The sequence below is a fragment of the Hesperophylax consimilis genome, chromosome 13, assembly GCF_061612785.1.
Source record: "Hesperophylax consimilis isolate HC1 chromosome 13, BYU_Hcon_1.0, whole genome shotgun sequence".
NCBI classification, from domain to species: domain Eukaryota; kingdom Metazoa; phylum Arthropoda; class Insecta; order Trichoptera; family Limnephilidae; genus Hesperophylax; species Hesperophylax consimilis.
In genome coordinates this window covers 30,598,342-30,625,998 of record NC_142848.1, presented here as the reverse complement: position 1 = coordinate 30,625,998, position 27,657 = coordinate 30,598,342, and the positions used below count along the sequence as shown (strand labels likewise).

General features: G+C 35.2%; 2 protein-coding genes across 2 annotated transcripts; both read right to left on the bottom strand.

Moving 5' to 3' along the window:
• Positions 1-368: 368 nt before the first annotated feature.
• Positions 369-18,050, bottom strand: LOC149418762 (ATPase ASNA1 homolog). The gene is made up of 7 exons (XM_089638990.1): positions 17,862-18,050; positions 17,668-17,773; positions 15,810-16,003; positions 10,051-10,180; positions 8,765-8,893; positions 8,370-8,546; positions 369-7,574 (listed from the first exon to the last, which is right to left on the bottom strand). The coding sequence occupies exons 1-7, from the start codon at positions 17,975-17,977 to the stop codon at positions 7,428-7,430; spliced, it is 999 nt and encodes a 332-aa protein (XP_089495116.1). The 5' UTR covers positions 17,978-18,050; the 3' UTR covers positions 369-7,427.
• A 3,013-nt stretch (positions 18,051-21,063) lies between these two features.
• On the bottom strand, positions 21,064-26,887 carry LOC149418761 (ribitol 5-phosphate transferase FKRP). Its single transcript, XM_089638651.1, has 4 exons — positions 26,030-26,887; positions 24,931-25,116; positions 23,950-24,122; positions 21,064-23,068 (listed from the first exon to the last, which is right to left on the bottom strand). The coding sequence occupies exons 1-4, from the start codon at positions 26,774-26,776 to the stop codon at positions 22,669-22,671; spliced, it is 1,506 nt and encodes a 501-aa protein (XP_089494777.1). The 5' UTR covers positions 26,777-26,887; the 3' UTR covers positions 21,064-22,668.
• Positions 26,888-27,657: the final 770 nt, after the last annotated feature.

The window sequence follows — 27,657 nt, the reverse complement described above, 5'->3', positions numbered from 1 at the left end:
TTCATATTAATTTGAGTGAAATTGGACAGATGGCGCGCGTGCAAAATATTAATTTAACTAAATATCGGTAGATGGCAGGCATGCGAGTTTTACAGATTTCTGCAAAGAAAGGTGTAAATCATGACTTAAATTACTTCAGTTTCTTAGCTGAAAGTATCCGATGTCAAGTATTTTAGTTTTTATTATTGTGACAACTGTTTCGGCGGCTATTTTCAAAATTTTTGAAGCGTACATGGACAGTTGTATTTGATGGGAGTTGTTCTTTGGAAGATATTTCAATTTTATATCCAAGGAATAATTAAAAGAAAATTTTATTTTATAAATTCTTTATTATCATAACAAACTGAAATTTATAAAACATCTTCCCATAATATTTGCATTATTTATATCAAAAGTAGTATTGTGGATGTATGTGTATAATCATTTCATTTCACCAAAAAAACACCCAAAAGCTAATATTATAAATTATCTAAAACAATATGTATTATGGAAAAAAAAAGAAATTCAACTTGTAACAACAATTTGCCTAAAGAAACATATTTTTCTTTTCATGGAAAATAATGAACTTCAATGGATGTTTTCATTATATTATTAGCCAAATCATATTAAAAAAAATTGATAATCTGAAACAAGTGTTGTTTAAATACACTTAAATCGAGGCACAGACAATAAGAGATACCATTTGTAGCACCTATAATTATTATAGCATTGTTAAAAGGGTTACATTCAATATTCTCGATGGCCAATAATATCTACAGTTTGACACACTCTTTGCAGGCGATCAAATGGAGAATTAAAGTCGGGTCTCCAGCGACCGAAAGTTTTCAAAACATCGGTAAATCATAAACATTGCATCGGGGCCACAACGTTTTGTTTTCCATCAACCACGGAAAACAAAACATCGCGGCTCTGCCCTAATTGTTAAATGTTTGTGGTAATATTGTCGCTGGAGACCCGCCTTAACCTTTCCGGGAGTAAGTTACGTAATTCTGGCTGTGCTCTGGGGAGTGAGTTTTTTTTACATACATAAAGATATATATTTTTTGATTAAATTTTATGATAGTATGCAAAATAAATAACAGCCGATATCTCTGTCGATAATGATGTAAAATGTTTAAAATTGGTGTAAATTCACAGGAATATGCCCATAGATGCATATTTACAGAATATGCATCGAATATGAATATGCGAACCCTGTCGTCCATACTCCTTTGGTGAAAGTGTGTACCGTCGTTCATTCGCGTCCATACTCCCGGAAAGGTTAAGAAATAATAAACTATTTTGTAATATAATCACATAATCACAAAAATCCGCACTAGCTATGCCACTTGCTGCAAAGCTGAGTGTGTCAAACTGTATAGTATTTAGAAACAGAAAAAAAATAAAAACCTTGTTTAAGAATTTAACAGTCAACAACTAGGGTCAAATAAACAAAAAGACACACCCGCTATATTTAAATAATGTTTGGAACTCATAATATTATGGTTACACACAATAAGGCCATTTGATTGATTATTGAACAATGTTAAGAATGCATATAAATATATATTACGTTGAATTAAAAATATGAAACATTATATTACATCTCATGGAAATCTAGCGATTATAATATTTAGCAATACTGGTTCAAAAGTAACCATAAGAATCGATGTCTCAAATGTATGACACCAGCAAGCGTTTTTTTATTTGCTTGAAAGAGGTACATATATTGTGCATTAAATATTTCCTATCTAAATTAATCTCTAACAACTTTTGATTGCATGAATTTTGTTGTATTCCTTCGTAATATACTAGAAATAAATTAGATTGCTGTAAATGAGTAGAATAATGACATGTTTAGTTAATTAATACATAGGTAAAAATAATTTCATCAGAATGAAAATTCAACACACCTTTAAAAAGTGATATAGTCATTAAAACTGATGAAACAAAAACTAGATTTAATAGTCACCTATGTAACCTAGTTTCACCAATCATTACTTTTCATGACTTTATATCACTTTTTGTAGATGTGTTGAAGTGTCATTTTGATGACATACCCGGTCACCGCTAAAAATGTATTGAATGAATAATAATAAAAATAAAAACAAGAATAGCCAAGAAATAATCAATTGGCAACAAAGGGATGTGAAATAAGATGACCCTCATCTGACCCAAACAAATGGTTACTTAAAATTAAAGCAAAGGAAGACAAAAAGCCAAATGCTTTATTTCTCAGAGTCATGAATACATTTTTTATAATTTGCATATAGAACTATAAATATTTATTTATGTAATTATCGTAATGGCGTAACGACATTGGTTTCTCGATTTGAGTTGAAAGGTTTACGGTTAAACGCAACGTCCATTATAATCTACGCATTCGTAGATGGTGTTATTTTATTAATATAAGCTTTTGCAAGTAATATTTTACAATATTAAGACAAATTACTTGTTTGCGCCTAACAGTACCTAACAGCTTTCAGGTCAGCCTTTGCATTTTAGTGCCCCTAAAAACGTGAACCGTCGATACTTCTTAAGCATTTTTTACAAATATTCAGGTGCAGGTTTGCGAATCTAATCTTAATAAAACATATACAGAGCGATCAAAAATTCAAGTGACACCCTTCACGGAATATTGAAGATATTCACTGGTAACAACATATTTTTATCGAAGGCAAATAAAGATATGTAATAAAACAAATATTGTGATTTCTACACCATACATACGCAATATGTATAGTGTTACAGTAGAACCTCGTTAATTCGAAATCCAGCGGACATCAAAAATCAAATTTCGAATTAACGAATTCCCACGTAATTCGAAATTTTATGAACAAAAAAAAAAAAAAACGCCGAAAATCGATTTTCTCGGCCGCCTCTTCAAATCCGGGTGGTATTTTAGTTGTAAATTCGTATTAATACCAATTATTTCTTTATTTTCGCGGTCGATTACCGTAGCGGCCGGCCCTGTAAATTCAGATATTCGTAAAAATGCTATATATTTACGCGTAAATCGAGATTTTGCTGCCGATTTCGGTCGCGCCCTACCCTTTAAATTGAGATATTCGTAAAAATACGATATATTTCCGCGTAAATCAAGATTTCGCGGTAATTTTCCGTCGCGGCCGGCCCTTTATTTCAAATATCTGAATTTGAATTCGTAAAAAAACGATATATTTCCGCGTAAAACGAGGATTCGCGGCCGTATTCCGTCGCGGCCGGCTCTTCAAATTCAGATATTCGAAATAAATTCATAAAAATGCTATATATTTACGCGTAAATCGAGATTTCGCTGCCGATTTCGGTCGCGGCCTACCCTTTAAATTGAGATATTCGTAAAAATACGATATATTTCCGCGTAAATCGAGATTTCGCGGTAATTTTCTGTCGCGGCCGGCCCTTTATTTCAAATATCTGAATTTAAATTCGTAAAAATACGATATATTTCCGCGTTAAACGAGAATTCGCGGCCGTATTAGGTCGCGGCCGGCTCTTCAAATTCAGATATTCGAAATAAATTCGTAAAAATATGATATATCTCCGCGTAAATCGAATTTTGTCGGCAGTTTTTCGTCGCGGCCAGCCTTTTAAGTTCAGATATTTGAAGTAAATTCGTAGAAATATGTCATATTTCGGCATGGATCGAAAATTCTCGGCCGATTTCCGTCGCGCCGTATTTTTTCAACGCGGAAGTAAAGTTAGTAAAAATACGATATATTTACGCGTAAATCGAGATTTCGCGGTAATTTTCTGTCGCGGCCGGCCCTTTATTTCAAATATCTGAATTTAAATTCGTAAAAATACGATATATTTCCGCGTTAAACGAGAATTCGCGGCCGTATTAGGTCGCGGCCGGCTCTTCAAATTCAGATATTCGAAATAAATTCGTAAAAATATGATATATCTCCGCGTAAATCGAATTTTGTCGGCAGTTTTTCGTCGCGGCCAGCCTTTTAAGTTCAGATATTTGAAGTAAATTCGTAGAAATATGTCATATTTCGGCATGGATCGAAAATTCTCGGCCGATTTCCGTCGCGCCGTATTTTTTCAACGCGGAAGTAAAGTTAGTAAAAATACGATATATTTACGCGTAAATCGAGATTTCGCGGTAATTTTCTGTCGCGGCCGGCCCTTTATTTCAAATATCTGAATTTAAATTCGTAAAAATACGATATATTTCCGCGTTAAACGAGAATTCGCGGCCGTATTAGGTCGCGGCCGGCTCTTCAAATTCAGATATTCGAAATAAATTCGTAAAAATATGATATATCTCCGCGTAAATCGAATTTTGTCGGCAGTTTTTCGTCGCGGCCAGCCTTTTAAGTTCAGATATTTGAAGTAAATTCGTAGAAATATGTCATATTTCGGCATGGATCGAAAATTCTCGGCCGATTTCCGTCGCGCCGTATTTTTTCAACGCGGAAGTAAAGTTAGTAAAAATACGATATATTTACGCGTAAATCGAGATTTCGCGGTAATTTTCTGTCGCGGCCGGCCCTTTATTTCAAATATCTGAATTTAAATTCGTAAAAATACGATATATTTCCGCGTTAAACGAGAATTCGCGGCCGTATTAGGTCGCGGCCGGCTCTTCAAATTCAGATATTCGAAATAAATTCGTAAAAATATGATATATCTCCGCGTAAATCGAATTTTGTCGGCAGTTTTTCGTCGCGGCCAGCCTTTTAAGTTCAGATATTTGAAGTAAATTCGTAGAAATATGTCATATTTCGGCATGGATCGAAAATTCTCGGCCGATTTCTGTCGCGCCGTATTTTTTCAACGCGGAAGTAAAGTTAGTAAAAATACGATATATTTACGCGTAAATCGAAATTACGCGGCTGAGTTTCGTCGCGGCCGACCCTTTAAATGCAGATATTTGGCGTAAACTCGTAAAACTACGACTTATATCCGCGTAAAATGTATTTTCTCGGCCCTTTAAACTCGGATATTCGAAATAAATTTGAAAAAATACGACATTCCAGTGTAAATCGATTCAGATTTACAAAATAATAATACTAATTAGGACGATGTATAACCACGTAAAAATTCATTTTTCGGCGTTTTACCGCCACGGCTGACTTTTAGATTCAGATTTACGAAATATTATGATTTATTTTCGCAAAAATCAAATTTTTTCGAATTACACGAACAAATTTTCGTGCGCGGACAAAAATAAATTTCGAATTACGAATTAACGAATTTCGAATTAAAAAAAATTTTGTATGAAAAAATTTTTCAGCGGAAATTTTTTTTGCGAAAATTTCGAATTACGCGTTTTTTCGAATTATCGGGGTTCGAATTAACGGGGTTCTACTGTATATTACAAACTCTATATTCATAAATCTGTTAAAATCTTGTAAGGAAGTTCCTTGGCGCACCGTTTCGCTTGGCGCTACTGCGTGTGCGTCCGCAAACGCAGCGCACCGGAACGACATTGATACCTTCCCTGCTCCCCTCACAGTCGAGGCACCACCATCTTAGAGACCGGACGCGTGCTGTACATGCGTCCTTGCGCCATTGTAGTTCGCGTGGCTTTTAGACCATGCAACGCCGCAAACCGCTGCAAGTCTGCTGTAACTACTATCTTTGTGTGCCTTTCATAATCAACTTTAACGTAACATATTGCCCCCGAGAAAGAGAGATTATATAATGTACCCGTTAGTTATATATCTTGTGCCGTGCCTTATACGATCATAAATGTATGTCCCGCCTATGTATGCCGTGTCCTCGATGTACCATTAAACCATTTCCATCACCCACTGTTTTATATGACGACAGAGGATTTCCAGAAACCCTTCTTACCAAAGGTGTGTCAGAAAAGTAAGTCTTAGACGGCCCATCCCTGTGCTAATTGGAGTATTCACTCACCTGCCGACCATCTAAGCTAGTCAAAGGGTGAAGTTGTGTTTCCGCTCGCCGGATTTAAACGCAACAATATGAATAAATAGTTTTGACCATATAAAAATGATTTATTCATATTGCGTATGTACGGGCGCAAACAAATAATTCATCTAAATATTTTAAAGCACAACTTGCAAAAGGTCTATTTAAATAAAATAATTAAATTAATGTCATCTATGAACACTTAGACATAACCTTAAGGATTTCACCCTAGTGCTAATATATAAAGGAATTTATCATTTATGTTTTCTAGATAGAGCGAATAAGCAATTTTTTTGTTCTGTTCAAACTGGATTTTATAAATAATTAAGAGGCTTAATTTTAGTAATTACGACTTCGAAAACTTCGAAATCAGCATCAACGTCAGCTTAAATCGACTCTATTTCCTCGTCAATGTCTGCCACAACACATTTTATATGTTTGTAAATTAAATATGGGTCGACCAATTGTTTTACATGACACAGGTTGCTCAAGACCCCCTGGCGATGTGATTGGGTCGAGAAAACCCGCTCTTTGATTGGGTACTTTTACACAGGTTTCATTTTTTACAATGCTGTAGAGCAGAGGAGAAAGATCGATGCGGGCGCCGCCTGCCGTAAGTTGAAAGTACTAGTAGTACCCGAGACTGACTACCCTGACCACCCATCGCCCCATCTTGGAACAGGTTCTTTCGTTTGACGTAGGTAGGTAGTAGGTAAATGATTGCTTATTTTAGATTTCAGGTATCTACAATTTGACTATCGCGAGAATGATGTGCCCGGTCTACAAAACTCATATATCTATGGTCGCTCACATTTATCAGATAGGGTTACAATGGTCGGGTAATTCACAATCGACCCAGGAATAATAAGAGTACATGTATGCCAGACACATATTATGTGTGTGTGTAACTCGAAGTTGCCTATTTGTAGTAAATGACTACCCCGCGATTTGTACCAAAGTCACATTACTTACTCATACTACTTAGAATTCCATAAAATCTGCTGAACAAATTCACATTATGAAAAACATGAATATGGCACAGAGGTATTTTTAAGATCTACTAGATCTTACCTCACCCTTTTTAAGATCTACTAGATCTTACCTCACCCTTTTTAAGATTTACTAGATATACCTCACCCTTTATATGTTTCTACATAAAAATATTAGTGTTTGATTTTAAATGAAATTTTTTAATAATTAAAAATAGTGATTATATGTAATTGACACTTCATGCCATATCTTTTTTGTTATTTGTTTTTGGGGTGTTATGCCGTGTTGCGCTAACTTCTTCTTTAGCCAACGTTACAGTGTCCATCATCAGGGCAGATGTGCCCTGTAACGTTGTCCGAAATGTCGGCTAAAGAAGGAGTTAGCGCAACACGGCATAACACCCCAAAAACAAATAGCAAAAATACTTTTGGCCGTGAAAATCTTAAATCATATTTATGCCATATCCATTATTTTGTATAACTTTAATGGTAATCCATAGTTTTTAAAAACTTCAATGGAAATAAATTTGTTTAACTCTATTATTGAAATACAATTTGGAAAGCGCTTCATTATTTAGGCACATACGGGGTTATTAGATTAACGGAGAACTCCTTGACTTGATCAGCCCCCCGAACCTCCTTGTCCAGCAGTGGGAGTTTGGTAACATGGAAGTCTTCGTACAGGTCGGCTATCTGATCCAAGTACTTGGCCTGAACCTGTAAAATAACTCACTTTAGGGAAATATTCAATGTGGGATGATATAAATAAAGCATAAAACATTTAGGTTGATTCATTTTTTTAACGCAGAAGTTAAATTATCGCCGTGCGCCAGCTGATTCTATTTTCTTAATAACTGACTTGTTTTGTGCAAAAACAATGTTTTTATAAATTGTACCGTCTTTCCACAAAATGTGTTTATATATTTATATAAATAGTATATAATCTACCGTAAGTGGATTCCCCTGAATGGCTAGTTATATACAGAGGAAATCATTTTTTACTAGTGTCCTTAAGAACAAGAGGTAAGTGATCCAACGTTGCCTGAGTTTCAACACTCTTGTTACAAAAAATTCAAGATGCCGTACATATACAATCAATATGGGATTTTGTCTTATTTTTTTACTAATAAATTGATATTTCCAAGTATTAAATAGAGCTAGAAAAAGCTGTGCAAATTTCAAGATGGTAGAGCGAACCGTTCGCGACCACCATACAAGAATCCCAACTGCTTGAAACCACTGGAACAATGGCATACCCAAATGGGATGTGTTGTGAAGCTGAAGGGAGTTGGGAGGGGAAGGAGATTGGGCAGAGGAAGGTTAAGAAGTACCTGACTATACAGATCTGGTCACCAAATACAACTATTGCCGTTTCAAGCAATATTTCTAATCTGAAAGGTGGACTTTAACCAGGACGAAACCGAGAGTATCTACCACTCGGGATAAGCAGATTTCAGCTTTAAAGTCAAAATTATCAGTTCTAATAAGAGAATTGTTAGTGAGAGTGAGTACCTTATGCCTGGCAGCGCACATGGTGCAGGGTTCACAGTTGGGTCCCTTCATGAGTAGCTGGTTGACGATGATGTTGTGTGTATCGATCCCGCATCGTGTAAGCTCCTGAACCAGCCTCTCCGTCTCGTACAGAGAAAGGAATTCTGCTATACACACGCACACAAAGGTTGTTTGTTCCTGTCAAAACATCATCACTAAATAACTATTTGAAATAAAGGCTTTCAGATTTATGCAATTTAATCTTCTAAGAAAGTATTATGTTGGTACTCAACTATATAAACATATGGTTAGAGAAATTAATATAATTGGGGGTGAAAATTGTTTAATTATTTATTGATTGATTCTGCATTCGTAACAAAAAATGTATTATAGAAAATGAAAAGTTGTGGACTGACCCGATCTTTGAACTGAGAATTGACAGTCCTGATAATGGAAAGCATCTCTTCCATTTTCCCAGTGAAGGACTCTGCGCTGAAGTCTGCCATTCCAAACATGGTGGCCATTTGGTTCAGGAAAGGGGATACCTGAACAAAACAATCAATTAGCAACCAAAATGTGTTAAGCATTTTACTTTGATAGAACATAATTTAAATCAAAATCAATCCAATGTTAGATTAAGTTTATTTGCAAGTATACCACTTGTTCAAATTCATAATCTTAAAATAATTTTTAGTCTTGCGGAATTCTCGACACTTGTATAAATTACCGCCATTAATTAATTTGCTTGCCAGGTGGAACAAAATGTAGTGTTAAACACAGCAGACAAAATGAATGCTCAACGAGGCAGAGGCACAGATAAATTAGTAAATTCATTAGTTCTATAAATGGATGTATTGCAAAGAATAGCCATCACAGTATCTTGTTGTAAGCCGATAGGTTTAAGAATGAACTTATGTTTCTAATTGTTTATCTAAATTTGGAAATAAATACCCGACGAACCAGAGTTTCCCTAACATATTTGGCTGACCGTGACGCAATTTCACACTTCTTACTAATTTATTTACTAGCTTAACCCCGCCACGTATTGCTGCGGCTCAGTCTATCTGTGCAGGTAGAGAAACAATAGCGTGTGTTGCTTTTACGTCCAACAGTTGGCGTTGTTTTAAAAAAAGCATGCTTTTACCTGTCTATATAACATAGGTATATAAAAATAAAAGCGTATTTCAATGCAAAGTTGTGTCAAAATTTCAAAGCAATCTGTGAAGAACTTTCTGAGATTTAAGATTTTGTACAAACGAACATTAACATTTTTATTTATATAGAAGATAGATAGATTGTATTTGTGTTTATTTTGGAGGACTTTATCATAAATTTTAACAGTTTTACAATGCTTTTGGAAGGCGAAACAGCTCTCATGCGTAATAATAATAATAACTATAAATAGCAGACTGCTGGTTAAAACAGGTTTAGAATTCTATGACAGGGCGCCAGAAGATACTATCACACACAATTTTCCTTAGAAAATAAAGCATACTGAAATGGTAACCAGAAACAACAGAACCGCGACAAAACAGAACACAATAAATTAATAGTTTAGGATAGGTTTGTTTGTTCTTTTTGTTTTCTCATATAAATAATACAGAAACTCTTACTGCCTCCAGCTGCTGCAGTACCTTCCACTTTGGGAATGACTGCGGCAATAAGCAACAATTAGATAAGTGAGCGTTGCTTGGTTGGTTACCTTGTGGTTAAGCCGAAGCAGCTTGCCCAGCCCTTTCTCCACAACCTGCGGGAAGGACAGCAGGCGGAGGGTGTGGCCGGTGGGTGCCGTGTCAAACACCACCACGCTGAAGTTCATGCTCTTCACCAACCTGGACAACATGGTTACAATTCATATTATGTATAAACTTTATTAAACGAAGCAGATCTGAAACACTCTCCAATGGTGATACACTCAGCGCAGATTTTTCTGTCTGAAATTTGTGGGTCAACATGTCTACTTTCAGCTCCCAACCTCATTTAAATGGGATATGAATATGAATTTGAAATATTCGGTTAAATGTAAAAAAATAAGTCAATGCATATTGCCATAAATAAACCACTCACTATATCAATATCTTTGGGCTTTTTGTATGAAAGAAATTGGTCCTAAAAGACCATTGATATGCCAATATATGGACAGTCGGAGCCTACTTATTATACTATACATCAGAGGTTCCCAAACTTTTTTGTCCCGCAGACCACTTGCCAATTTTTTTTTTTCCGTAGCCCCTCTGCCTGCCGAATATTGAATTTTCCTAACACTATTGACGTCTCATGTGATAATCATTTATTTTTTTCGTAAAAAGATTCCCTTCCCTTGCCTGCCCTACAACCGGGTGGCGATATAGTTCCTCTGTTTTTACATTGTGCAGACAGGGGCGCCCTTGTGAGGTATTACATCAAATGAAAATGGAGCAGGATAAGCAACGGGAATTTCTTTGTGTAGCTGGCCCTACAGAACTGCCCCTTAAGTTCTTTGTTAGCGCTTATTCCGATCAGTTCTTTTTGTCATATGATATTCGATTCTTCAACATTCCATTTTCACAGTCAAAATGTCCTCAAACTTAGTTTTGAAGTCTGTGTGAAGTACATCTAAATGTTGAGAGCGGGAGCACACAGAGAGCGGTCAGAGTTCTGGGTTCTAGTGACCGATGACCGCTCAAGAGTTCCAAAGCACCAGAGATGTTCTTTATTTCAAATAAATCCATTTCAAATGGAAATGCAAAATGCAAAATGGGTATTTTCCATTTTGCATTTTAAATGCTTTTCTAAAAACCATTTTGCATTTTGCATTTTAAATGCTTTTCTCAATGCATTTTCCATTTTAAATGCTTTTTTGCAACATAAGCCCCAAATATCAGTCGGTCCTCAACCTCGCTATGAGAGATAATTTACATTTGTCAAGTTGCTCCCTGGTAGGAGCCCTGGCAATTGAGTGATACCATTGCAAAAAATACTGATTCAAATACTGAACATGGGGCCATGACCAGTGGCGTAGCTAGGTAACCAAGGGCCCTGGGGCAAATGAAAAAATGGGGCCCCACTGCTATGTAAACTGATTAGGTTTTATCAAATAAAAATATGAAATATACAAACACTTTAAAAATGCTAAGCTACTTAAGCTCTTTTTTGTGTACTGCAGACTGCAGGGCAGGTAATAAAAATATTAAACAGTAACAACATAAATTACAATTAATACTTGGTGTAGGTTTGGCTGATAAAACGAAATAGAGAAGATTCAAGGGTTTATTATATAAAAGTCGGGCCTACCAACTGACTAAATAACAATTATATTTACAATTTTTTCCTAGCTTTAGTTTTCGCAAAAGTATCAATGACTTCGTTTAAATCCAGGCTTGATGCGGTTTTGTTTTCAATTGCTATTAGCGATAAATGTCGGAGTCGAGTTTGGCCCATCTTATTTCTTAAATAATTAATTATTATTTTTTTTGGTAAACTAATGTTTTTTAAGACAAGATTTTTTATGCATAGCACAAAGGGTAACAATTATTTTTTATAAGCAATAATTATTAGCCTGAAACACTCATCCACATTGAAAAATCTCCTGATAAAAGATACATGACGCCAATGGGACTTGACGGGTTCCCGTAGTCCCGTTGGCGTCATGTATCTTTTATCAGGAGATTTTTCAATGTGGATGAGTGTTTCAGGCTAATAATTATTGCTCTCAAATATTTTTAATTTGCTTAATGACCTTTCAGCTGCTGCAGAAGTGACAGGAATTGTAAAGAATAATAACATTGCTGTAAATACTTCCGTTAGGTCGCATTCTAGCACTCCATATTTGCTCATTATTTCCTTACATAATTGGTGAACAGTCCATGCTTGAGTTAGTTGAGGTAAAACTAGATGGTAAATATTAATAAATTGAAGTGAAAAACTAGGGCCTATTATATCTGAATATTTTCTTTGGAATTCGTCACACTTTTGTAATAAAGTTGCTTCATCAACATGTAATAAAAATGTTGGTGTTAGAAAATCGAAAATATGACAGACTGCACTCATACCAATAAAACGTGTATCTAATTGAGACATTACTGTGTCTAGTGCATTATTGAAAATCTCAATTTTAAATATTTTTCTCGGTTTGGAAATCGGTGATCAGCAGCTAATTCATCAAAAAAAAATTTCTTTGATAATGCCTTTTTTCTTGAAAATGGGTATCAATACCATATTTTCTTGCAGTTTCACTGGCTTTGCACTTGAATAATTCGAAATCATTTCTATAAACTTCCAACTTTGCTTTGGTCTCTGCTAAAAGTTTACTCGCCTCGCCCAAATTGATGTCGCATTTTTGTAAAATTTTGGATGCATAATTGATGTCGTTCAATACACTGTGCATGAATTCGCAAAGCAACACGAACTCGAAATTTAGCATTTTTGTTTTAATACTCTCTGCTTCACTACGCTCATCTTTATTAGGACTCTTTAGAACTGTTTCTGATAATGGTTTGATAATATCAAAATAACGAAGTTTTATTGCAGATATCGTATTGACCCTACTGGACCATCTAGTCGGATTTAGTTTTTTTAGAGTGGTGTCCGATTCGCCAGTGAATTTCGACAGTAGATCCCAACGTTTGATGCTGTTTCCGAAAAAGTTATACAAATCTTGCAACGTTGCGAAAAAAATCTGTATTTCCACACAACTGCTAACGGCATAATTCATGACCAAATTTAAATATGTGTGGCACGTACTCTGCGTTAGGCAGCTTCTAGTATTTTGGAATAACACAGCCAAAAACGATTAACTGGCCCATATTTAGAACACGAAGAATGAAGGCTGTAAAGGCCCCATATCAAGATGTTTTTCGTTATCACTTCATATTTTGTTCGTGAAGTTTCCCAAGTCATAAGAAGATTTATCGTACACATTTTCGAAAAATGTAGAGGTCTGTGGTTCCTCCAAACTGCTCCAAACCCTCCACTCTTATGTGTGTCATGCACGTTCACATGATTGGCGGCGGAGGTATCTCCAACTGCAATAATTGTCGAATCTTCTTCAGTAGGCTTCTCAACCAACACTGCAGTTACCACATTATTTGAGTCACTATCAATAGAAATATTTTGGCCATATGTACTTGCAGAAGGCTGACTAAAAAACTTGTCTATTTTGGGCAATTTTTGTTTACTATCTTCTCTTTCTTGGCGTTGTTTGCGTTTAAATGCACCACTGGGTTTCTTCTTTTTATCCATATTTTAATACGTAACAAGTGTCGTTGGGGAATGACGCACATATCCGTCAAATTGACAACACTGCCAATCTACAGAAAGAATTTAGGGGAATTCCCTAGGCATAACTTTTGAATTTCTCTCAACTGAGTTGTCATGAATAAAGTGGGGTTGCAAGTTGCAACCTGTTATACTTATTTTGAAAATGGGAGAAATTTCCAAAAGTTCAGTTTGGTCGATATTTCTGGTAAGGATTCGAGGGCCCCCTGAGCTTGAGGGCCCTGGGGCACTGCCCCGCGTAGCCCCTAGGTAACTACGCCGCTGGCCATGACGCTGTAATATTAAATATTAGATAGCAGTTTCTATGTTTTTACATTGGCAACATTAGTCCCGCGCAAATTTTTTGTGGTTTCATAATCTGTAGTCGTGGTGTTTTTGAATTTACCATCATGTAATATGTTTGTTCTACATTGATGTCCATTATTAAATCACAAAATTGTTTAAAAATTCTATAATTATTTTAATTGTTTGACCTGAGAAACCATTTTGCATTTTCAATGCATTTTGAAAATAGGTATTTTGCATTTTGCATTTGAAATGCTTTTCTAAAAACCATTTTGCATTTTGCATTTTCAAATGGAAAAGTTTTGACCCATTTCCATTTTGCATTTCAAATGGTTTTGGGTACCCATTTTGCACATCTCTGCAAAGCACACAAGCGGCATTCAAATTCTCGCGTTCTAGTTTCGTTTGGGTCTTTGCATATGCAACATGTCACTAGAAAGTTCATCATCCGATGAAGAATTATTGCTCTTGTGGAACTTATCAGCTTCTAAAAAGAAAAGGAAGTATTGGGTGCACCCAATCAACACAACGCGAGAAGAACAAGGCGAATTTACTAGTATTTTTCAGGATTTACTTAAAGATGAACAACGATTCTATATTTATTTTCGAATGTCGATTAATAGTGTTAATGAATCATACAACCCGATATCGAAAAACGAAATACTAACTGGAGGAACTGTATTTCATCAAAAGAAAGGCTGGCTGTATTTTTAAGGTATGTATTTATTTATTAAGGATAAGAAAAGACATTAGAATATTTAGAAATATAACAAAATATACGAATAAATAATTAACATCACTTAAATCGTATAATAAACTCCTTTCCCTAACCAATTCAATTAACTTTTCCGTGTTTGTAACCTCAGACATCGCGGCGTTCTGGCGTTCTCTGCCTCGACGGGAAAAGAACTCTTAGAACGCGACGTTCCGTTTTGACCGCCGCGGTCTGACTGCCCGCTGTGTGCATTGTTGTTATAGTATCAGTACATTCTAATGAACGCCGAGCGCGGAACTCGGAACTCCTGACCGCTCTCTGTGTGCTCCCGCTCTGAACGTCATTATTACCCTGTACGTTTTTCAAAAACAAGTTGGGGAACTAGGAAAATTCGCGGCTTCCAATGTGCAATGTTTTTGTTCAATATATTAACTCTGACGAGAAAAGGAACGTAGACTCTATTTATATAAATCAATAAACAACTTTACAATATATAAACATACAAATATCAAATAAGTAATTTCTCAGTGTATTAATATTATAATTTATAATATTAAATTATAATTTATAATTATAATTATTTAACATTAATATTATACGTAAACTGTGTTATTTGTGTTAGGTGTATTGTGTCATTTACAGAACTCTTAAATATTGAGTTGAGGTAAATGGGAGTCCGCTCTTATGTACCCCCATTTGAATCTCGTGGACCCCCAAATTTTTTTGTCACTGACATAGACCCCCAGAAAGCCAATATCGACCCCAGGGGGTCCATATAGACCACTTTGGGAACCCCTGCTATACACCAATGAAAAACTCTGAAAGTTTATTCCATAGACTTTCAGAGTTTTTTATTGGTGGATATAGTATCGGAGTAATACCCCCTGCATATAGCAAACAATTAAACAATAGTAAGAGATACCCCATTTATCAGGTTCCATGGCAACTCAGGACAGTGGCTATTCAACAAACATTTGAAAAGTGATATGGTCGTTAAAAATGATGGGAAAAAAATGACCTATAAACCTAACCTAGTTTTTTCATCACTCTTCAGGACTTCAAGAGTGTGTTGAATTGCCACGGTCCTGAGTTTTCCGGTTACCATTTATCAATATTTCAATTGATATTATCAAACCCTAGATGGACATTTCCAGAACACTTACTTCATCGTATTTATTTAGGAATCAAACGTGAAATAGGCTTACTTCATGACCTCCGCATAACTCATGGCTTCGTCTATCCCCGGGAAGGCCCCAAAGATCTCCTGTATCATCCCCTTTCCCATCTTCAGGGCTTCACTCTCCCCCTCAAAGTACTCCTCGGGCAGCTCATTTAGACCCACATTGGGGTCGATCTCCATGGCAAACAGATTGTCCACCCCATTTACTTTAGTTGGGACCTGAAATTATATTCATTTACTCATAATTTAAAGGCTGTACTTAATTATGTCAGAAGTTAAGGGAAATTATAAGGAAAGCTACACTTAACAACTGCAAATGAATTCTTCGCTTTCAGTGCCGAAATGCAAAATTTACAAATACCAATATCACATGAGCTGAAACTAATGAACATACAATGCCCTTTTAACACACTTCGACCGGGAAAGGTAGTTTTACCCGTTCGGTCGATTAATGCTTAACGGCGGGAACGGAAGTTCTACCTTTTGCGCCAGCCTCATATCAATGGCAGAAAATACGGAATTATTCAATGTTTTTATATGAATATTATATACCAATCTCTTTGTAAAAGTCCCAACTATATGTACATAATTATGGAATCGTAATGCAAGTCTTCTTTTTATATTTATCTTCATGCTTTTCCTTTACATTGGCATTTCAACAAAAGGATAGTACATTATTTAGATAACATATTTTGTTATAGTAATGCTTCAATTCCTCAAATGAGGGTTATTATGACCGTGAAACCCGATTCGAATCTCTATCTCTGTTCCGCCCCACTGTGTGCAAGAGAGCGAGAGATGTTTAAAGAAAGCAGGTATGGGCAAATACCGATAGTCCATAGACATATGAATATTAGTAGACCTGCCCTAAGTGATTAAAAGCGTATTATTCCCCACTCCCCATACCGGTTCCATTGGAGCCGGCTGGGCTCGCGTATGGCCTCAAGTGAATTTAGAAAACGTGACGTCATCATTCTTGTGCGAACTATGGTCGAGGCATCATCGGTTCATTTTACGAAATAACACGGCAAAATGGTGGCTTGTGGTATGAAAACTTGTAAAAATAGATGTGAAAAAGAGAATAAACCCAATTGTCGTATTACATTCCATATATAAGCATTATTTTACTTTATTTTAAGCATATTCACATCGTATAATATGGATCAGTTGTAGAAACATAATATACTATCACATTGAGAAACGTCTGGACGCGAAACACAAAGCTGGTTGGTTGCTGGGAAGTAAATTATGAACATTTATAAAAGTGTCTTAACTAAATACGTAAACTAAATATTCAACTCTGAAAATAGAAGAAATTTATTTTGCCGAATTTGGTATTCGCAAATTTGTTCATAACGTGGCGAGTAATTTGCGCTCCCATGTAAAAATGTCTATTCATTCAAAAGCAGATTTTACTTTTAAGAACTAAATGGTGATATTATAATGCGAGATGCCTATATACTGTCAGATTGATTTATTGACAAATCACAGTCAGCTTTACCCCCTTCGTTCTTCAACAGTTGATTTTACCCCTCATCTTTAATTTCTAGTCTATATATTCATATGTCTGTGCGATAGTCAGACTAATAAATTCATTTCAAATAATATTTGATTTTCGTTTAGTGCTTTTATAGCTTGGGTATGCTGAGTTACTACGTAGAAATTTTTATTAAAATATTTTGGATTATATAGCTATTTAAAAGAAATTCGCGCGGGACCTTTATATTAGCCCGGAGACAGCGTAGCGCCAGTGCAAAAAATACCCGCCAGAAATGTGTTAACAGATGGTTAATAATGACTGTGTGGTATGAGGCGCAGTGGATGACTTCCGGAGATTCGGAAAACTAGAATACAGATATAATATTGCACTGTCACTCTCTCACCTTTGAGAATTTCTGATCAAAGGCGTCGGATATGTTGTGAGCCGGATCGGTAGAAATTATCAAAACCGATTCCCTTACTTTGGCTAATTGGATAGCGAGACTGCAACTGTAAGGAAAAGTAAAAAATAAATTAACGAATACACATGACAAATACGCAAATATGGATATTTAACGAGGGTGAGGTTAAGATTTACCTGCACGTCGTTTTACCTACTCCGCCTTTTCCACCGACGAATATCCATCGTAAAGATTTCTGATCAATAACATTCTTTAGCGAGGGATCTAAAGGTTCAAATTCTAAGTCGTCCATGATTTGAATGAGTGTTTATTAAATGAGAAATATAAAACTGACAAACAACTAGCAATTTTGGCAATAGATATCTATCTGAATCTGACATTGACAACCAGAGACGTGTCAATTTGCGCAAAATACAAAATTTTATGATAACTTTTTTCTATCTGCTTTGTCTATGAAATGCGCGAAAAGTTAGCTATTTTAAAATATAGTAAGTTCTGCTGTGTAATAATAAGCACACAGCAGAACTGGGTTATAAATACACTGTTTTTTTTCAATACTTTGTTTACTTTTGAGTGATTTTTTTTAGGATATTACCCTCAGCATCATTTACCAAATACGACTAGACACGGCATATGCATCTAAAAAATAACCCCAAAACAATTTTAATTTGGTTCACATGCACATTTATGAAAAGGCCCCCGCATTGTGTCGCAATTCGAAATGGGCACTGCACATTGAGTTTTGCCTTTTGTTGGTCTAGAGTTAACCTATTTGGAACGTGGGGTTATTTTCAGATTGGGATTAACTCCAGAGGGCAAATCTAGTCTTATTACATCAATGCTCAGTATACTATAAAGGTATTACAAAGGTTGAACAACCATTTAATACAGAATAATGGATGGATAGATTCATTGAGCTCTATCATGTAAAACATTAGTTAAAATAAAACAAAAATTAAAGTACCCATATTTGTAATAAGCATTTACTTTGTGGCTCGTCATAATTTACAATAAAAGATATAAATTTGTTTTAGACCACTTTAATTTTAATTGTACTCTACCGGTTTCGGAAGCACCCTTCCTTCATCAGAAGAATATTAAAACTAACCTATGATACAAAATATTGACAGATATATACACAAAAAATATAATTTAGGTGTTTGAGTGGGAGGTTAACAAGGGGGATGGGTAATTGCGGGAATTCCGGCAATAACAGAGCGTTTGCCGGCAATAACAGAGCGTTTGAGCGTTTCAGAGTTTGCCAATCATCTTATTTCCACCAATCATACTTTTAATAAGGACACAGGGGTTAAAATTCTTCACCGTAATAATAAAAGCAAAAGATTGGATAACTTAGAAGCTCTTGAAATCAAAAAATCCCTAAATAATAACGCTAGTATATTGAATAACCACATAAATTTATCATTTAGTCCCATTCTAGATATATTTCCAGTAAACCGCTGTGTTATTGCCGGAATTCCCGCAATTACCCGTCCCCCTTTGTTAACTTCCCACTCAAACACCTAAATTATATTTTTTGTGTATATATCTGTCAATATTTTGTATCATAGGTTAGTTTTAATATTCTCCTGACGAAGGAAGGGTGCTTCGGAAACCGGTAGAGTACAATTAAAATTAAGTAGTCTAAAACAAATTTATATCTTTTATTGTATATTAAAGTACCCGTTTATGTCTTTTTTTACATTGTGTGGATACACAGGATGCTATCTTAGTGAATGCTGTATGGAGGGTCTTTTTTAAGGAAAGGAATGTGAGGAAGTTCAGGGAAGGAAAAGGTATAAAGGATGGGTTGGATTCTGGGGGTCGGTGTGTCCAGGAGTGACGGACGTACGAATCCACCCCTCCAACCGCGGTGCAAGGCGAAAGAGTCCGGCTCAAAAGGCCTCCCTCAATCAGTGTCACTCGATCCGGCCCGCCATGCAGTAGGTGGGTAGACACATTCGCAACCAAGGCCTAGACAAACCTCACAGCCATGAACCCAGGCAGTACTGCTAAGTCAAAAAATGTAGCGAATCATTTGGGGTGACCTACGGCAGAGGTTATCTAATGAATGGTTCCAGGGGCGGCGGTACCCTTATCTCTCACTATGAAAATTATTGGTTAACATAATAGGATATTTAAATAAATAATTATATAAAGCTTTTAATGTTTTTATTTAATCTCAATTGAAATATTTTGTATTCAAATTCTGAATTATATTAGAGAATATTTAATCTGGCAACACTAAAATCCACCACAGCGTTTTTCGCCAACTTATGTGACTGTACATAATTATAAATAAAACCCATAGATAAAACCAGTTTGTTTATTATTTAATATATTTATTTTTTATTGCATGAATTTTAAACAAAGAGACATTTTCTATTCAATAACAGGAAATAGATAATCTACGATTGGCACATAACATAACAAAGTATACCTAATCTACAAATAAAAAGATTTAATGTTTCGGTTATTATTGATAATATTATAATACAAGAAAATGATTATTATATTATTTTTCAACAAACTTTAATAATATTTATTCACAAATAGATTTTAATTAACATCAATTTGAACTAACGGCAATATAACAGAGATATTTATAAAAATTAAAACAAATGCTTTAATTTTTGTTTTACGATCTATTTTGTGCTCGATGAGTAACCGGGAGACTTTCTTTGATATACTGAGCTAAGTGAAGTCATTTCAAAGTAGCTTTTGAATCCAATATTCAAAAAAACTTTATATGTATATATTATAATATAGTTTTTAATATTATGCGGTACTATAACATTTATTTTGTATCAAAGTTTATAAAAAAACCTGGATATAAATATATCACAAAAAAAGTCTACATTATTTTGACTAATTTTTAATATTATTCTGTGTCATGACAATAAAATAATGAGTGCACGACCGACCCTGAGCCAAACGATGCCTGGCGCTAGTAAAACCTCAAGGGTGCCGCATTAGGTATTATAAGCGCTTTTGTTCCTTGGGTTCTTGGTGCCTGGAGCGGACTGCTCCAACTGCGCCTACATAGGGCCGTCCCTATCTTTCACAATGTATCAGTAAAAAATATGAAATAAAAAAATTATCTATATTTATACATTGTTAACTATTTTATGCTATGAGATCACAATTTCATTCAATAAAATGAAGTCTAAAAACATAAAGCGTGAATAAAATAAATGTAAGTCTATGGAGTATATATTTCACTAATTTCAAAGAGTAACATCAATAACAGTTTAAACATTATTTGATTAACACTTAAATAAATAACAAGTGAGATCTAATACTGTTTTGTTTGGAAAAATGATAAAATTACAACATCATAAACATTTTATTTATTAATAATTATGTCACTATCAGATGGTAGGACGGTAAAAGTACAACATTACAATTATATTAATGTTTATGCATTAATTACTTAGTAAATTTTTGTGTATTTTATTTTAAAAGGATGTTATTTTATATTTAAAATAAGTTTATAACATCATCAATTCAAAATAATACAGTATTTTATAACTAAGCCATACAATTAAATATAATGAGATCATCACTACTATTATAAACATAGAATAAAGAATAACACTAGAAGTGTCTTCCATATAAATTTGAATGGAAACAAATGTTCCATTTAGCCCAATAGCCCAGCGTTCTGTCTCATTTACACTCGCCTGACATCTTAGACCCATTTTGAATTTCACAGTTTTTAATTGGAAATTTAATCCTCGATTAGGCAAATATTTAGATCACGAAACACGCCCACAAGGCACTTGTTGTGTTATTCATTATTCTATGATTATAAAGATATGGACAATGAGAAAGCTTTCATACTAGTGAAAATTAATAATAAAACACTAGGACACTTTAAAAATGTCTAAAATAAACTCTGAAAATGTTTCAGTCTTATAAAATTATATTACCAGGAACATACAAAAATGAGTAAAAATGAAGTCACGGCATTGTAAGAATAAAACGTACAAATCATGATAATTTGATGTTATTACATCAAGACTCCAAAAATTCAGACAACAATCATTATACAAATAATTCCACATGTTAAAATTTTCTCCTCTAGTGTGTAATTATTAAGGGCTCACATACCCCTAAAGGCGCTGTAAAAGTAAATTTGAAAAATTATTAGGGCAAAATTAAATTATTAAAAAAATAAAATTGATGATTTCACATTTATTTCAATTAATTTTTCAAGTATAAGAATAAATAAATTCTCTTAATATTAACATTATTTTTTACGGGTATAAATGGACAACTGAAGAAACCATGGCACCTCCTTATCGGCATCATAACTATAACAACTACATTATTTTACAAGATTTATTTTTATTTTTGCAGATTGAATAATTTTTGGTGAAGTTATGAGGCCGACAAGGAGGCGCCACGCCACGGTTTTCTTCAGTTGTCCATTTATAACTGTAAAAAATAATATTAACATTAAAAGAAAAATAAATTCTTATGGTTGAAAAGTTAATAAAAGAAGAAATAAACATTTTTTTTACCATATAACCTTTATAATATGTTTTTAAATTTACTCCATTTTCAGCGCATGCAGGGGTATATGAGTCCTTAAACCACATTGTCAGTTTAGTAATATAAATAAAGTTAATAAAACAATGACAACAAAACAATAGCTCATCGAAGTAAATAAACAGCTCAAAGTTATGACTACCACAACACGGGCATTAGCCTAGTTTGATAGTCAAAAGAAAATGTACTGCATCATCGTGTAAATATTTATTAAATAAAAAAAAATTAAAATAATAATTTTCGATCAGGTTTAGTCACAACCAAGACTGATTATAAATCTAGATAAGGTGATTTTGTTTTGCAAGGAAAAGTGCTCCGATGGTGCCAAAACAATAACAGGACTTGAATATCAACTTTAGAGAAACAAACACCCTTAGGTGTACATTTCACAAAAGTGTACACTCGTTTTAATTTTGATTATTTATCATTTTAATTTTGATTGTTCTTACTTTTAACATTTTTCTTTCCAAATTTGAGGTCCAAAAACTCCTTTACATTATTAGGGCAAGGCATTTGTTTGCCTGCAAATTCTATACTAGACATGGGGTGCAGAAAATGATCTGGGAAATCAGATTGGTTCTCAACAAACCAGGCGTCCTTACTCATGGTTCCATTTTTATGCCTGAAGGGGAGGATGTCAACGTGCAGACGGTTATGCTTGCTGAAGAGAACTCGGTAGTAGTCCCCTTGGGTGGCTTTCTCCCAGAGGAACCCTTGGGGGTCCTGAGCGCCCCCGCGGTGAGAGGCTCTCAGGAGCCACTGGACGTGAGACATGTCGGACTCGTAGATACCTATCTCCAACTGCGAGGCCCAGGGCAAGATGTCTCCCCTGGAAGAACAAATGAGGAACCGCTGAACCAGTGCTACGAATTTATTTGTTTCTTGCTCTTCAAAGCACTGTGATCTAATAACATTATGTCTTCATAATGTTATTCCCAAATAAAAAGTATTTTCAAATAGATAACCGCAATACGGCCATAAATATGAGAGATAATAATAATAATAATATCTTTATTTAAGAAATTTGCAACTATAACTAAGAATACATGTTAACAAATAGATAAAGTTGAGGTTTCTCATAACCTGCCTCACTAGGCTAGTGGCTAACCTGTGTCGAGGCAGTCATTTTAAAAGTTAATTTAAATACATATGAGTATACACTTATATTATAATATAATCGCTCAATATTTTTGTTGGATTAATAGTTTCAAATTTGGGTGAGGGCACCGGTAAAGGCCCTATTATTACTTTTTATTAAAATTATAATGTTCTTTTCGAAATTTGTTTGAGTATCACATTTTTTGTATGTTCTAGGAAGAGTATTGTACAATTATGTTGCAATGTACCTAAAACTTCTTGACTGAAAGTAGTATGCATTACAGGAATTTGGAGTAAATCTTTGTAATTGTTTCGAGTACCTATGTATTCATATAAATTTGTAATAGGTTCATGTGGATTGTTTTTGCATATATCTGCGGAACGTCAAACACATTCAAAATATAAATTTTTTGTCTGTAATTAGAGGTAGCCTAAGGATTATTTTGATTATGGTTTTCTGTGCTTTTATGATTGGGTCTAGTGCAGATGAAGATGGCTTAGTATGAATAAGCTAACAACAAATAGCTTAAGACTGAATAGTGTAATTGCTAGGGAGATTGCTGGAAATAAAGATAGCATAGATATTAGTATTAAACTGTGTCTATGTCTCACCTTTTAACAGCCCCGAGCAGGGTGTTACCCTCCAACCAGCAGCGGGCCCCCGCCCCCTGCAAGGTGGTTAGTACGTGGCGCAGGGTTCGGCGCAGGTGCGCCAGGCAGCACGGGGGGGTCCAGCGCCCTACAGCGATATAAGAGGGGGTCCCCACTACTGGCGGGAAGCAGCGCTTTATCACAAAAATGTACAAGATTTGAGGTTATATTATTAAATCAGGCTCTCGGAAACTCAAAACAATAGGCTTTCAGGGCAATCTTCCAAATTGAATTCACAAAGGGTTGTCACCTCATGATTCTTGCCCCAAAATTTTCAGTATTGTCCCATGAAGGAAGGAGTTATAAACTAAATTAATAGATTTTCTTATTCCTTGTGGCACTTCTTACAGATTTTTGTGTAATAACAGCTGTGCAAACTGTGGACAGACTTACAAATGTAAAACTGTGTACTAAAGAATGAAGGGTAGCGAACGGAAATCGCTGAATTTCAGCAAATCATTCACAATCGCTTATACATTCACATTGTTTCGCCATTCGTTGCACGCATTCATTCACTAGTGTTCCGGCCAAGAGAATACTAGTTGAAAGACTTCTTTTCGTGAAAATTAACCGATGCGGAAAAAGACGATGATATGCAAGGGCTAAAGCGAGCGAAAGCTGTCCACAATGCGCACGATGTGCACCCTCTGATGTACGTACAGCTTGGGGAACATTGTGTTTTATTATTACTTTTTTTTTAAAGTAGATATAATGATAACCCTACTGGGATCTCCAGTGTTGAAGATTTCATTCACATATGATTACAATTTAGTAGTATGAATAATATAAAGTAATTATAAATATATTGAATCATGTTTTTTTTCTGAAAAAGGCAAATGAATGCGCTCATTCACTTTTGCTCAACCGTCCAGACTATCCAATTAGATAATAGGTACCAACCTACAAATAATATTATCATTAAGTGGTATATTACAACTCTACCTCGGAATCCCGGGTGCAGCCATGCCACTCAATGCTGCCACTCTCTCGGATCACCTTCTTGATCCCCACGGCCTGGTACATCTCCGTCCTTTTGTTGCTCTCAGCTACCTTCATGTTCTGCTTGGCCGGCTGGGATCTGAACAGTGCCCTTCCATCCGTAAAGGACACGTCAGACAGTATGTTCACCTGAAACATTTATAATATTTTATGACAAATCAGAACACTTGAAAAGTCATATAAGGTCATTAGTGATGAAAAAGAAGAGAACTAGCAAAAATGTTCTGATTTCTCCTGTTACCATAGGTATTCTGCCTAGCATAAACCAACAAATTGATAAACATACTACATATTTATTACACAAAGATATGTTGTACAAAATATTTTAAATAAAATCTGCTGGGAGGATGTTATGCTGTGAAAGAATTATCATTAGGTATACGTAGCTATAAGTCTTCACACTCAGTTTTTTTGGTTTTTTACACAACATTTTGTGTGTGAATGCCTTTAGGCTGGAAATAGTGCTACACATAGATTGGTCGCTTGCAGTTATATATAAGCGAATGAATGAAGAGCTGTAGTGCCACTTGATTAGCTATGCGCAGCTTACGAGGATGATCGGTCCAGCGTATCAACGGTACGACGTAGGTCCACTGACGGTACGCGTGGTTCTATTTCCGGCCTAATGGTTCTTATAATTATTTATATTCTTTTATTTTAGCTTGAATGTAATGCTCATATTAGTATATACATTAAATTGTACAACTAAACTATATTACTCTAAAAAGGCCAAGAGGGACAGTGCCGTGCGATACTCCAGACTGCAGTATAGAAAAGTAAAGTAACAAGACGGCCTGGAGCAGCGGTGCCGCCGCTCCGAAGTATGCGTGAGTGAGCCTAATGAATAAAATTCCTCAAATATCGAGGTACATTATATAATATAATTCAAATCCAGATACCCAGAACGGTAATGTCCATAATAAAAAAATAACAAACCTATGCCAATATAATATTACTGTGCATAAGTTGAAATGTGTAAACCACTACACTTAAGAGTAAGTGTATATACAATGAAGAAAACAAATACAAGTAACCCACTCACCTTGAGCTGTTTGGCAACCGTCTGAAGATAGAATGCTTCTGGGAAAGGCAACATGAAAGGTCGAGGAAGGCCCTTAAGGAGCTCGGTGGGAACAAGCAACGCATGTTTTCCCGATACAGAATCACAGATTGGTTTCATCCTCCCTTGCTCATATTTAAGGGACCATTCTCGCAGATTCAAATCCACTTTCTGACAGATCAAAGACCGTGCACTTGAAAATGGAACGGCAACATTTACATCATCCTTCATTATCTGAGTCAACATCTGTTGAATAACTTGACGCGAGGTAATGCGCATCGAGTCCGGGATGAATAACACGTATTTACTCTTTATATGTGTCAATGGATCAGACTCTATCGCATTTGACATGAGATTGACTTCTAAATTGACCATTTTCACATATTTAAGTGACTTGTTCGAAGACGTGAATTCGAACGGCGGGTATGGTGGGCTGTCAGAGATCACAATGATGGGAATGTAGGGAAGTAACTGAATGATAGATTGTAATGTAGGAGCGACGTCATTTTCGAAGTTTTCAAATTGTCTTATAACAATGGTGATCATCTTAGTGATGTGTTTGTTTGGAGGCTTTGAAGACTTCGTGGGTCGGGGATTCTTCATGGGATAGGTTACCGCCTTTCCATCCCAGAAACCCAACGATACCCATATTAATAAGAGAAGTCCTAGTTGAAAAGCACCGAGATACAGTATATAACGACGTCGACATTTACAGATGGACAATCGCATTATTAAGTATAATATGTGATCCTGATATCATCAGGAAACACTTATTTTATATCATCAAAACAGCCGAAAACATTTGGCGATTGAAAATTCATAACAAATGAACAGCGAATCTGACAGTCGGAATTTTGACAGTTTGTAAGCAAAGCCAATATTATTTATACCACAGACTAGCACGAGTAGCATAGACATAGCATAGATGTGGACATAAATAAACCAATCACGATCTGGATAGACGCATAGAGAAAATAATAATAATAATAAAATGGGCGGGAAAAATCAAAAATAGTTTTAGTGAAAGTAATTTCAATAAAAGCAAACATTCATTTTAAAACATGTAATTTTTATATATAAAAAAACACAGGAAACAGAACAGTACAAAACAATATTGTGCCTCAATTTAAAAAACACGATTGCAATTAGTTATTTTTCAACGTTTTCCAGGATTTAACCTGAATTATTTTTTACCACAGAGTTAAATTTGTTTAAAACTTTACAAAAATTGACCCTATAACTTTTTTTGTTTTAATTGCCGGCAACCCGGGCGTTTATTGCAATAACATGATCAATATTACAAACATGAAAGTAACCCGCCTCACTAGAAGATTTCTGATTTCTGTTCTGTTGAGTGTTTCTGTGATTACTGTCCTTCATTATATTTTAGGTTTTTTTTTTACCTGATTGATACCGATTTATCAGAGCAACTGATTACACTTACTACTTACTTTCTAAACTTATTACTTTTGTAGATACAAGGTGATGAGTGTGGTTTGAGTCGGTCATGTTCCCCCTACAAGTTACGGAGGTTACTGAAGATTTGGAAATTTGTCTTTGTAAAATTGAATGCGTTTTGATTTTTCTACTAGGGTTAAGTTTATTGAAAC